Raw genomic sequence first — 12,228 nt, forward strand, 5'->3', positions numbered from 1 at the left:
CACTTAGTATTAGTAATAGTGGATTATTTGTATTTCCAATTTGCTGCTTTGTGTAGTTACATAGTACATAGTTACATAGGGTTAAAAAAAGACCAGAGTCCATCAAGTTCAACCCATCCAAGTAAACCCAGCACACACAACCTATACTTACCTATCTATACACTCACATACAGTGCTGCACTGTTTTTTCCTGGAATTCCTATTTTCATGCTATCAGAATGTCCCTGTGTTTTTCACCTATTGACTAATCTTTTCAATAATTCCTCATAATAGAATTTTATGTTCTGTAGTTCTGAAAAAAAGCAGATACACTAATGCAGAAACTGTGCTGCTGAACATTTAAGTAGTCAAGCTATGGCTCTTTCTCAAGTGTTATACAATAAATGAAACAAGCTACAGATTTTTAACCCCATCCCATATTACTCTATAGGTGAGAGACAAGATCCTGGCAGCTTCTGCAACATTTTTGCTGTTAGTAAAACCCTAAAATAGAAGAATTATTCTGTATAATGTTACTTTTCTTGATGGCAGTGTTTCTATTTCTGCCTACTATTCTCTAGCAAATGTACAGCTATCTATAAGGAGTGTAGACAATCACTCCACTCATTGGAATATTGACTTAAATATGGGGGTGGGGGGGGGGCAAAGTCATTAATCAAAAACAACCTGTTTTTCTAGACCAAGTCTGTATATAATAATCAGATGCCTAGTTTGTAGGAAATTAATTTATTGGCAAAGCCTATAAAGTCTTGCACAACGTACTGTATTTAACAAAACTGGAGGGACTGTTTAAGTAGACAGTTTAAATCATAATAAATATGACATATGCAGCACTGCAAAACAATTTTCACCAAGTGCCCTCTGTGAACACACCCCTAAATACAACACATATTTTACCAAAACATACCCCAGGCGTGCCACTATAATTACTAAAGAAAATGTATAACAAGAAAATTAACCGCAGACAAGTCAACATAATTACTTAATAAAGTAGACGATGGACATTTTCACCCAGACATTCCAGTATAATTTCTGCAGAAAATAGAAAATCTGCATATTAACCCTAGACAAGCCAGCATAATTACTAAGTAAATGCATGCAGTAAGCTGAATGCAGAAATGCATAAGTTGAAAGCATTCCCTTACACTTTCACAGGCAGAATACCAATGCCAAAGTTATTATTTTATGCTGTGTTCACACTTATGGAGAAGTATGTAGTCTAAACAGCAGATTTTACACAACAAAGCCTGTCTCTCCATCTATGCCCAGCCTCTTTAAAAGGTCCACAATGGCCACTTGTTCCAGAGTGGAACACATGGCCATCTTGGATTTTTTTCACAAGGAGCAGGGTGCTGAGAAAAACAAAGGACAAGCAGAGCAACGTTGGACATTTAAATAGCAATCTGGAATAATAGGCTGTGAGTTGTACTAAATTCCAGGGGGGCAAGTGCCACTATTTGTGGATGCCCATGGCTATACCTTTTCTTATTCAAAATATGTGTTTCAGTAGAACTGCTGTTATCATATTTGATCTAATGCATCATTACTTATTATCCCAGAGACAAAAAAAATCCTTTTTAATTCTTTTCTGCAGGCACAAAGCTGTCTCACCAAACTCTATAAACTGGACAAAGTGCAGTTCCGGCAAACAATGAGAGACTATGTTAACAAAGATTCCCTCAATAATGTTGTGGACTTTCTGCATGCACTTCTAGGATTTTGCATGGAGCCAGTAACTGACAGTAAGTGGGATTTTGGTGATGCATGGCAAACCAAATCCACACATGTGGATGACTAACATTTTGAACAGAAGCAGTGTTTGTCAAACTTCAGTTTCAAGCCCCACTTGAAGATAAAACCTTGAAGCTGGGAAAGATACTGCAGTTCCACCCTAATTCTCAGCTTTCCCCACCTCACCGAAATAAGCAAGATATTTCTATAGACTGTATATGAATTGAAAACATGTTGTTGGTTGTCTATTTATTGTAAAGCTGATTGATATAGAGCCATTAATTCCATGTCCTAAATGCAAAATATTGCACTTATTATTATTGCATTTCTCTTTTCAATAGAGATCAACCACTCTGCCATAGATTTTCTTTAACTCTGTTTTTATGTATTTTACTCTTAGACAGGGCTGGGTTTGGAAACAATTTCACGACAATGGACAACAAATCTACAGCACAAAGTGTGGAAGGGATCATTGTAAGTTCTATGTTCAAGTCCTTGATTACTCGGTGTGCTTCAACTACTCATGAACTACACAGCCCTGAGAACCTGGTGAGCATTGTTCCATTTTTACCAATATTGTTTGAGAATATCTAAGCAATATCGAAGAATTTTGCTGCTTTTTGCTTAAATTAAAAAATGCAAGCATTGTATTCAAAATGCTTCTCATCAGGATAAAATTGTGAGAAGTCTTTTGAATGGGTTTAATGGGGCTGCAAATACAGGATTTGCATAGCAGGGCCAGTAACTCTATATAAGGGTTGTTGAATATGCACCCCTAGAATAGTAGTTTAGTAAAACAGGTTTCTTTATAATAAGCAGGTCCCCTATGAACAGCAGTAGGTATTCTTCCATGCTTGTTCTAATTTGCCTAATAAGATGCAATAAGCTTTTTTCTTTACTCACATTCATATTCTGTTATTTTCACAGGGCTTATACTGTGATATCCGGCAGCTAGTGCAGTTTATCAAAGAAGCTCATGGAAATGTCTTCCGCAGGGTGGCACTCAGTGCCCTGCTGGATAGTGCCGAGAAATTAACACCAGGAAAAAAATCAGAGGATGGAGAGCAAGAGCCAAGACCTTCAGGAAGCAAAAGGTTTGCATTAAAACAAGGAAACAGTAGGCCCCTAAGGAGCTTTTACTGATTAGTTTGCTTTTTGCTTTTGGCTGTTCTTTAGTTGGCTGCTCTGTACTTCATACTGCCTTTGCTGTTTTTTCTGATATTTTATATATTTTTCCCCATAAACGCTGCATGTTCCTGCCCAATGCATATATCACAGTAGTTGCATCCTAGTAAGCCTTTATATACTGCTAGAGAAGCCTCTCTCCTATGTCATGCTTTCTGCTTTCCTTACCTACAAACACTTGCTTGTCTTGCCTTAATGAGCTTCACTGGGCTTTGCTGCCTCAAACCAGTACTTGCTGCCTGTTGTGTGCTAGCAGCTTTATATTAGACAGAGCTATTCTTTGCAATTGACTTGATATTGCTTAGTATTAGCATAGGAAGAATTAGAAGCAGAGCCTGATCTGTTTGGTTCTTGAGCACTGCTTGTTCTTGTTAGATTTTAACAGTGTGATAACACGTTGAAGTGATACTGACACCTCTAACCTAAAGATAGTATTGGCCCTGACATATAAGTATTAGCTCACCACTCATTTGGTTGGAATTCTATTTGTCAGAGCTGAGTATAATCCACAAGCAAAGCACAAAAGGAATCCGGCCCCCAGCAGACATAAAGATCATAATCATTAATCAAAAAATAATATTTTTTTTAATGTATATATAGGTTCACTTTATGAATATATTCCTATAGGGACTCAATGTATTTTATATGTGGCACAAAGACTTCAAAGACTACATTGTATCCACACAAAAAATTACCCTTTCCTCATTTTTTTGCCAAGAGGGTTTTGAATGCACAGCCATTGCAGTTGTTGATCACAGCACAACTGAAATCTGTAGTTTGGATCTGATCAGCAATTATCCTAGCTGTAACCTTTAGCCTATAGGGTTTTCTATAAAAATTTTAGTGAGACATGAGTTCATTCCAAGGATTAATTCTGCTCTGGCGAGCTAAGAAATGTACCGCTCAAGGGATTCTTATTCAGATGACCAATATTGTTTGTATGAATTCTAGCTGATCTTGAGTCCTACTGCTTATATAATGGGACATGTAACACTTGAAATATGCCCAAGTAGTCTTTTTTTATGTTGCTCCTTGACAGTTTCTCACTACTGCTCATTAGACAATCTTAAACAATACCACTGCTGGCTCCAAAGGAGACATTATCAAATTCCTGTGGCAATGCTATAGCTGCTGCTGTTAGCTGTAACAGATATCAGATAAATGATACAAGTGCAGTCAGATACTTTCGTTCAATTGATGATGTTCCACAGCGATGCAAGTCATTTTAAAGGGACAGGTCATTGGTTGACTTTTCTTTCCTCTGGTGCGCCCTATTGTCCCCTTAGACCTGAAGAGGGGAGCGCTCCTGAAAAGGGCCGTGTGTCCTATGCGCCCGAGGAGTGCCGAAGTTACATCTCTAGCCACCCCCCACAGACTCCAGAGCAGTAAGTAGGCTAAAATACTGTACCTGCACTGTCTACTGGCATCAGCTTACATGCTACCATCTTCTGCCAAGAAATCCCAGGACCCTTTGGCTGCACTTATTTATTTAAGCTCAGTACTCTCTTGAACAAGTGATTCTTTTTAGTGGACACATTATACTTTTCCTTACAAATAAATTACTTACATTTAATATACTTGTGGGCAGTGTTCTAGCAATTGTTCAACTACTGTTTCCATTGACAAAGTCTTTCCAGGGATTGTACTTCAACAATTACTTGGGTGTGGGGGTTACAGTTTGGACATTTCAGCACTAAATGGAATCACATATATATCTCCATCTTGCTTCTCTCCTGAAACAAAATGGCAACCCTTCCTTTTTTAGACATATCTAATTTGCTTGAACTCTTATTTTGCCAACATTTAGTTGATCCAGGTTTTTTGTTATGTGTTGCACTTTATTGGGCTCATCTTTGCTGACCATATATTTCTTTTTAATAAAGCTGGTGATTGGTGATTTTGCTTTTAAGTAACCAGGTGAAAGTCAATGTTGTGTTGTGAAATCTGTTTATTTTGCTATTTAACTTTGCCTGGGTTCTTACTCCAGTAGAGTGCCGCTCTATTCAAAATGTTCTAGAACCAGACCAGCCAAATAGCTTACAGTCCTGACCCTTTTAGAAGTGCTGAGCTCAACCCAGCACATTGGTGAGCAAGCAAATAATCATTGGTAGAAAGTAGGTAAGTAGTGATTTATTGGAAGCAGCTATTTACATAACCTAATTAATATGATTCTATAGTTGCTAAAACAAGCCCATTTGAAAAAAAATATAAGTTAACTCAAAGGTGAACAACCTCTTTAAGGAATTACATATTGGTGCTCAAGTATCCACTTTTATACATCCTTAAATATCTTGGTGATCTGCAATGTTGTCTTCCAAATAGTACAGCCAGTTATTTATAACTGAATATGCCATATTGATTCTATCTTGACTTCCTTCCTGTCCAGTACTGGTATGAGCCATTTGTTTGACTAGCTTTAGCAGCTCATATTATTTGCATTAGTTTAGTCATTTTTCATTGTAAATTTTGCAGTTTTATGTTATTTTTGCCTAAATACCATTACTTATGAACTATATGTTATGTGCATTTTTACCAGCTTACTTTTGTTTTTTCTACATACTATCATTTTTGTTGTATTAATCATTGTGCCATTGTGCATTTTTGTGTTTTCAAAAACAGCATTGATTCTTTTCAGAAGGCTCCCTGTGTCCTGACCTACCATAAATTTGCAGAGTTTCCCAGCAAAGTTCAAAGGTGCCATCTTCCCCTGTCTTCTAATCCTCTTCTGTTAGAGTGCCAACATGCATCAGGGCGTGGATTCAGCTGAGAATGCACAGTTAAATCCATGCCCTGAATCAACTTTAAAAGAGAATGAAAGGTAAAAACTAAGTAAACTTTATCAGAAAGGTCTATGCAAATACAGCCATAAGCACTCACAGAAACGCTGCACTGAGTTCTCTGTCAAAAAATTTCTTGTGTCTGTTTTCCTGTGCCAGAGACACACAGCTCTCTGCTCTCTCCCCTCTCCTCCTCCTCCCTCCCTCAAGAATGCTAAGAACTCACTACCCCCCTTAGGAATGTGGATCTGAGCCAATCAGCAGGAAGCTGACTCATAGTCTTACTAACTGAGCATGTTAGAGACATTATGGGAACTTTCTTTACACAGATCAGCATTTTTTCTTCCTGTTTGGCTTCTGATCATCCGAACAGGTGAAATTTAGGCAGACTTAAGGGCACTATTGAGACAACTGAAGGTATGCCTGTAGCTTGAGATTAACTCTTTATTAGCCTTTCCTTCTCCTTTAACTGCGTATGCCCGTACTGACAATGAAGAGAATCAGAAGACAGACAGAAGATGGCGGTATTAAACTCTGAACTCTGTAGATTTATAGCAGGTTAGCACAAAAGGAGACTGCTAAACAGAACAACTCTTGAAGGGAGGGAGCTTGGGGGGGGGGGGGTAGAGTGGAGGCTGGGTTTAGTTCTCTTTAAGCAGCCATAATTTTACTTGCAGCTGGCTCTGCAGTGTTTAGCATTTAATTTATTATTTTATTGTCATTTTGTTTTTATTTAACATTTTAAAATACATTTTAAATGTTAAATTGTATTTTAAATTAATTTACATTTGAATAATTTTTTGTTTAACTTTAATTGTAATTTTGATTTCATTTTCCATGAATGTTTTTGCATAGTAGCTGAACACTATTATTGTTCAAATTTACCAAATTATGCTATAAAATTTGTGGCCAGCAAGTGGTGGGGTTATCGGTGTGGTTAATTAGCTCGGGATCTGGAACCTTTTTGGCTGAGAGAGCCATAAACACCACATATTTTAAAATGTAATTCAGTGAGAGCCATACAATATGTTTGCCTGCGGATGTTGCGGGGCAAGGTACGGTGGGTCCCAAGGATGCCGGATGCGGATGCGATGCAGAGGAGGGCGTGGCCTGCGCTCGGCGGATAGAAGACGTGTTCTAAGGCTTAGGACACGTCTTCTATCCGCTGAGCGCAGGGCCAAGGTAGGGCGGGTCCCAAGGATGCCGTATGCGATGAGGAGGGCGTGGCCTGCGCTTGGCAGATAGAAGACGTGTTCTAAGGCGCAGGCCATGGCCCCTGTTATTTTTTTTTATTAAAGATTTGGCAGCGAGCCAGAAGCAGCCATCAAAAGAGCCACATCTGGCTCCCGAGCCATAGGTTCCCTACCCCTGATTTAGCTGTTGCTGAAACTCTTATCCAGTGGGGAAAGCAGGGAGCATCTTACATTGCTGTCCCTACCTAGGAGTCCAAGAACCTTTATTTTGCCTTTGGATGGGATGTTTTTCACTCTTTACTATTTCCTCCTTTAAAGAAAATTTGTATCTCAACAACTGCATTTCTTACATGAGGATATTTAAAAAAAATGTATTTCTTTTTTTTTGCACTAGTTTTTTATCTTTCCTAAATTATGCTTTAAATGCATAGAGAAAACACTGACAATAAGAAAGAAGACAAACAAAATACTAACAAAACATTTCCGAAGGTTAATAAATATGTACCTTTATATGTTAGTTTTCATGTACTAGATATTTTTAAACTGAAGAAACTACAGGTATATAAGGAGAAGGAAAAGTAAAAACTAAGTAAGCTTTATCAGAAAGGTCTCTGTAAATAAAGTCATAAGCGTAAGGATTTATTTTCTTCTATTCTGTACACATCTTCAGTATCAGACTTCCTTCTCTTAGAAAAATCCTTTAGGGAAGTCTGCTCAGATTGCTCTTCTCTCCCCCCTCCCAACTGCTGTAATCTGAGCTACCAGCAGCTAGAGCTGCAGCACAGAAGCTACTGAGACTAAGCTACAATGGCAGCTGCTATCTTAAACAAATAGAAGGAGCTTTTAGGGCTGTTTACTCAGGTATGGTAAAGCTTTCTGCAGAATAAACATAGCATTCTAGCTCACACTATTGTGACTAATCTATTGGCAATAAAATGCCAGAATGCCGTTATTCTCTTTTAAGATTTCCCCTATAACTTGGTGCCATTTTTTGTGAAAATTACACATGGAGCAATATGGGTTGGTACAGCACCATCTGATCCATTCAGTGTCCATATAGCATTTGTGTGGATGGCACAGAATAAATGTTGGTTGTTGTAGACCATGATTAAGTGCCCCTATAGCATGAAACACCTAGGGTATTTTAAGGTAGCTTTGACTGCTTTTTACTGTTTAATTTTGCGACCCCTGTGTAGATCCTTGAGTAACTGTATGCCCATATACATGTTGTCACAGGTTAAATGTTGTCAGTGTGCTCTACTGGTAATATGAGCAGTAAATGAGTATATGATTTCACATCTTTTTTTTCCCCCCTTTTTAATACTTTGACAATATCATATATACAGCGCTGCGGAATATGTTGGCGCTTTATAAATAAAAGTTAACAATAATATAGAATTAACAATTGTAATAGTTCCTCAGTTGCCTGTAGAGTATTAGTAGGTATAGTTTAGAAAAGATTTGATTAGGACCTGATGTTTATCTACACTGTATCATTATTAAAAGCAAAGTGGCAGCAGCATTGAGTCTTGGGTTTGTTTTATGCCCATAAGGTCCTTTAGCTGGTAAAAAAACTGTTGTTGGTTTAAATATGCCTCCATATCACTCAGGGAACATGGGCTGCAAGCTCTGGTTATACACTATTCACTGGACACCTGTCACTTAGGGGCACTTTTACTAAAACTCTTAACATTTTAAAAATGTAAATAAGCAATAAATGAGCAAATTTTATCTGGCAAATTGTCGGATTTGGATTTTCAGCCGTTTTGTCCCATAGTAAATTTAAAAAAAGCTGCAGTTTTATTTACTGCAACTTTTAGTGCTAAATATCCAAATCTGAAAGAAATCATATGGTTAGTAAATGGCCCCCTTAGTGTTGGTGCTGGGGATAAGCATGAGTTTCCATGGAAGCCTCACAGCAATTAGCTGCACTGCTGAGTAACAGGTTGCAGCATTCCATTAAATGATTTCATTATTTGGCTCACATTAGTAATTTTTGCTGAAAATAAACCACTCTTTCCATATTCTCTAGGGTCATACAGTATTTTCCCACAAGGGGTGCAAAGAATGCAGAAGCCCATCTCACAGTTAAATCACATATTTATGAATGCATTACTCTCTCTATTTCACAGCAATGCAGAGAATCTAAACGTTCACCCTGATCTGTCTCGCAGTGATGAGCAAATGCAAGGTGCTGGACGCAAGGACTTCTGGCGTAAGATGTTTAAATCACAGAGCGCAGCCAGTGACACCAGCAGCCAGTCAGAGCCAGACACATCTGAATGCACAACAGCTCACTCTGGAAACACAGAAAGGCGCTCTCGTTCCAGATCTCGTCGGATCTCACTCCGTAAAAAGCTCAAACTGCCACTTGGTGAGTTCCTATCCTTTCAGTATTGAGGCAGCTCTTCTTTAAGGATTTATCAACATGTGAGATTAGAGCTCACCGCTAGTGATGAGCGAATCTGTCCCGCATAAAAAAAAATTGTCGCCCGCGGCTATTCTTTTGTCTCCCGCGGCTATTATTTTGTTGCCCGCAGCTATTCTTTTGTCGTGCAGCTATTCTTTTGACGCTCGCAACAATTTTTGGACGCACTGCAAATTTTTTTCATCCGTTTCGAGAAACAATCCGCCAATGGCGAAACACGGAAATTCCCTGCGGATCCATGCCTGGTGAAACATTTCGCCCATCACTACTCACCACAGAAAAATTCACCCAATATCTATGCATTTCTATAGGATTTTCAGAAGCATATATCAAATGGTGAACACTAACTTTACCCATTAATAAATATGCTTAATAAGGCACTAGTCTAGGCTGTAGTTACAGTGCTCTGGGCTGGAGAACTACTGCAGTTGGTGCAATAGTTTGCAGTACTAAGACAGCTTTTGCCCTGCATAATGTGATTAAATGATCATATAAGGAACGTATAGTGTAAATCAATTATGAATTATCTTGCCACTATGTTCTGATAAAATAATTTGCTTTGTGTATATCTGCCCCCCATTCAAATTTTTAATAATATTGTAATGTATGTATATACTGTAGGTATGGGATCTGTTATCTGGGATGATTAAAGGAAACCTATACCCCCAGAATGAATACTTAAGACAACAGATATTTTATAATATATTAAGTGATCTATTAAAGAATCCAAACTGTAATATATATATAAGTAAATATTGCCCTTTTACATCCTTTCCTTTGATCCACCATTTAGTGATGGGCTGTGTGCTCCCTCAGAGATCACATGACCAGTGTGGGAGCAAAGGCAGAACTCTGTCCATTAATTGGCTGATGAGGCCTAGCATGTATGTGTGCCTTGGCTTGTTTGAGTGCACTGTGAATCCTATGATCCCAGGAGGCGGCCCTTAATTCTTTCTATTAATTTTCTATTTAGGATTACCCAATAGCACATACTACTAAAAAAGTATATTTTTATGAAAGAGTTTATTTAGATAAAGCAGGGTTTTACATATGAGCTTGTTTATGCAATATATGTAGAGACCTACATTGTTTGGGGATATAGTTTTCCTTTAGTACCTAGGGTTATAAAAGTTTTTGCTGTGCCACCCAGCCTACCTTTTCTGTAAGATAGTTATTAATGTAAATAGCTTGCATTTAATGCCTTTGCCTAAAACATGTTTTAATGGCCCATTGAGGGTATTAGTCTAGGAAATTACTTTTCCAGGAGTTGCCACAGATATCATTTGTTTAAATTGCTGCTACCAAGCAAATGTAAAATACCTAAGATTTAATGAGCCAGTTGTTTTTACATAGTTACATAGTTACATAGTTACATAGGGTTGAAAAAAGACCAGTGTCCATCAAGTTCAACCCATCCAAGTAAACCCAGCACACTTAACCCACACCTACCAATCTATACACTCACATACATACACTATATATACAACCACTAGTACTAACTGTAGATATTAGTATCACAATAGCCTTGGATATTCTGATTGATCAAGAACTCATCCAGGCCCCTCTTAAAGGCATTAACAGAATCTGCCATTACCACATCACTAGGAAGGGCATTCCATAACCTCACTGCCCTCACCGTGAAAAACCACCTACGCTGCTTCAAATGGAAGCTCCTTTCCTCTAATCTAAAGGGGTGACCTCTGGTGCGCTGATTGTTTTTATGGGAAAAAAGAACATCCCCCAACTGCCTATAATCCCCTCTAATGTTTTTGCATAAATTCTGCAGCCAGATTTAAGTCTAACGTTCTTAACATCTTATCTTCTATATTTTCTATATTTCTATTTGTCTATAATTTTTATTAACCAGTTTGTGCTTAATTATAACAGCAAAATATACATGGTCATAAATCACTGGCTTAACTTCTGTTCTAGGCAACTGGTTAAAACGTTCTTCACTGTCTGGGCTGACTGATGGTGTTGAAGATCTTCTGGACATCAGTTCAGTGGACCGACTTTCATTTATCAGGCAGAGCTCCAAGGTAGTCTGCAATGTCAGTGGAATTGTTTATGTAGCCTGCTTTAGACAGTCTTTGTAGAATGTCATTCCTTTTAGAGGAGACATTTCAAGACCCAGCATATTCTTCTTCTCTTGCATATTAAATATGAGAAGGAATTAAAATGCCCTTGTTGCCTTTTTTGTAGCTATGGGATAAAGGAATACAAGAGTTATATTAGAACACAAATAAGTGGTTTTTATTTATTTATTTTTTTCATTTTTAGGCAGAGAACTTTAATTGTAAATCCATATTATAATATAAATGGCTGGTTAGTTAAGTATTGATAAGGATACCCACCTTAAAAAAAAATAATGCACATCTTATTCATTTAAACTAAGAATGTAAAATGATAAAGAGGAAAAGATATAAAAATGTTGAAGAGTTTGAGGAGGAACAACAGTGTAACATAAAAGTACTGCTGTTTATTTTATTTCAGGAAAACTTTTAATGAAGTAGTTAGGAATGTTGTAAAGTAGGTACCCATAGATACAATGTATACTTAAGTTACTACTTCACTAGTTATTGTTTTCTTAATGTGTCTAGCACAATGTGAGGTTACTCTTGCTAGGAGAAATAAATAAAGAATGGAGATTTTTTGGACCAGGGATAAATCTAAAGTATGCTGTCAAAGTGCAAAAAGAAAAATAACATTAAGGCCAGACCTAACCAGCATGCATGGCATGTCAAGTACCCAGCAGCCCAAACAGTCTCCTACCAGCCCAATAAATAGTGACTGTCTACGGCATCTTACAGCAGCCCCTCTGGCATTCGCCAGAACCCACAGATTGCCAGTCTGGGCCTAATTTTGCCTATGATTCCTGTAATGCTGTCATGGGAAGTTTGCCTAAAAAGCTGAT

General features: G+C 37.8%; 1 protein-coding gene across 25 annotated transcripts in view; it reads left to right on the top strand.

Annotated features, from left to right (window-relative positions):
• Positions 1 to 12,228, top strand: part of unc80 (unc-80 homolog, NALCN channel complex subunit) — a 139,955-nt gene that overhangs the window by 36,328 nt on the left and 91,399 nt on the right. For 15 of the 25 annotated variants that reach the window (XM_031893923.1, XM_031893924.1, XM_031893907.1 and 12 more), the window contains exons 15-20: positions 1,595 to 1,742; positions 2,132 to 2,280; positions 2,659 to 2,825; positions 4,203 to 4,301; positions 9,019 to 9,260; positions 11,247 to 11,353. In XM_031893923.1, the coding sequence (XP_031749783.1) occupies positions 1,595 to 1,742; positions 2,132 to 2,280; positions 2,659 to 2,825; positions 4,203 to 4,301; positions 9,019 to 9,260; positions 11,247 to 11,353 (912 nt within the window). The remainder of the gene's footprint in view (positions 1 to 1,594; positions 1,743 to 2,131; positions 2,281 to 2,658; positions 2,826 to 4,202; positions 4,302 to 9,018; positions 9,261 to 11,246; positions 11,354 to 12,228) is intronic. The other 10 variants (XM_031893914.1, XM_031893920.1, XM_031893926.1 and 7 more) reach the window with 3 other exon arrangements.

Source organism: Xenopus tropicalis, chromosome 9, assembly GCF_000004195.4.
Source record: "Xenopus tropicalis strain Nigerian chromosome 9, UCB_Xtro_10.0, whole genome shotgun sequence".
Classification (NCBI taxonomy): Eukaryota; Metazoa; Chordata; class Amphibia; order Anura; family Pipidae; genus Xenopus; species Xenopus tropicalis.